The 1228-nt window shown below is 39.3% G+C and overlaps 1 protein-coding gene across 1 annotated transcript in view; it reads right to left on the bottom strand.

The window, feature by feature from the left end:
- styk1b (serine/threonine/tyrosine kinase 1b) overlaps positions 1-862 on the bottom strand; it is a gene marked incomplete at its 5' end in the record, with an annotated part of 7385 nt that extends 6523 nt beyond the window's left edge. The window contains 1 exon segment of the mRNA XM_014012615.1: positions 806-862. Coding sequence (XP_013868069.1) covers positions 806-854 — 49 coding nt within the window.
- Positions 863-1228: the final 366 nt, after the last annotated feature.

Raw genomic sequence — 1228 nt, 5'->3', positions numbered from 1 at the left:
CTTCGGATGACGTCAAGCTATATAGCCTCTGATTAGTCATCCGATTGGTCACAGGTGTGACTCTGTTGGTATTACAGCTCGAACGGCGCATGCGCGAAGGGAACATTCAGTGCTTTTAGCACCGCCCTCTGGCGGTCATTCAGGATTCATAGAACCGTAGTTACATACGTAACTTTCGTTTGATTGTGGCTGAGACTGTTTCCCAACAAGTACCCCAAGCACCAACAGACTGTGCAAGATCTTTGTTGAAAACTTTGCCCTAAATATTTGGAGTAGTTTCTGCCTGTTGTTAGCAAAATATCTCATGAACCACTAATTGGATTTTAACGAAACATTCAGGAAGAATTAATTGGATGTACATCTACAACTGAATAACATCTGAAGCCAAACGAATTTAATACGGTCAGCACATCCAGCTGATCTTAAGAAACACAAAAATGGCTATAATTCAGTTGGTTTTGTATTTATTGTGCCAAAATTTTGTGTGGTAGTTGCGGAGGTGTTGTACTTATAATCCAAGTGCTATTCATCTTTAAATCTTCAGCATTAACTGTTAGAGTCAATCCTGTCTGTTAGCAAAATATCCCATGAACTAATAGACTGATTTTAATAAAACTTTCAGGAAGTAATCGTTGGATGTATTTCTACAAGTAATAAACATTTGGAGTCAATCCAGTTCAACATGGCCGTCGCAGCTAGTTGACATTAGCCAATGCATGAACAGCTATAACTCAGTTTGGTTTACAGATGTTGAGCTGAAGTTTGATCTTTGGGCTTAGTGTGAAAGAGGAGTGATGCAACTTACCACAGACTGTGTCTCCCCGTTGGCAGAGATGATTTGAGTTTGTCGACATCTTGTCAACTGAAAGAAAAACGGACAGATTTAAAGCAAAGTTCATTTGTCCTGGGGTGACCCAAAGTGAGACACATCACTGAGAAACATCACATTCGTTTTCCCCAATTTTTACAGAAAACATGCTGTTTTTGTGTTGGTTGTTTTACATAGAAGCAGCCGTTGTTGTAGATAAACACAACAATACTGCAGATGTACAGATTGTTGCAGAAGAACAGGTTTTCCTGACATTCATGTTTTATCTGTTGACAGTAACGTGACACGGAACCAGTGAGAAAAGGTGTTGGGCTGATTGTGTAACTAAAACCCTCACATGTTGGGTTTCAAACGTGCCCAAGCTTTTTTTTATTTAGTCTTTATTTTTTATACCCAGCT

This window comes from Austrofundulus limnaeus, unplaced genomic scaffold (assembly GCF_001266775.1).
Source record: "Austrofundulus limnaeus strain Quisiro unplaced genomic scaffold, Austrofundulus_limnaeus-1.0 Scaffold93, whole genome shotgun sequence".
NCBI classification, from domain to species: domain Eukaryota; kingdom Metazoa; phylum Chordata; class Actinopteri; order Cyprinodontiformes; family Rivulidae; genus Austrofundulus; species Austrofundulus limnaeus.
This window is presented reverse-complemented; position numbering and strand designations above follow the sequence as displayed.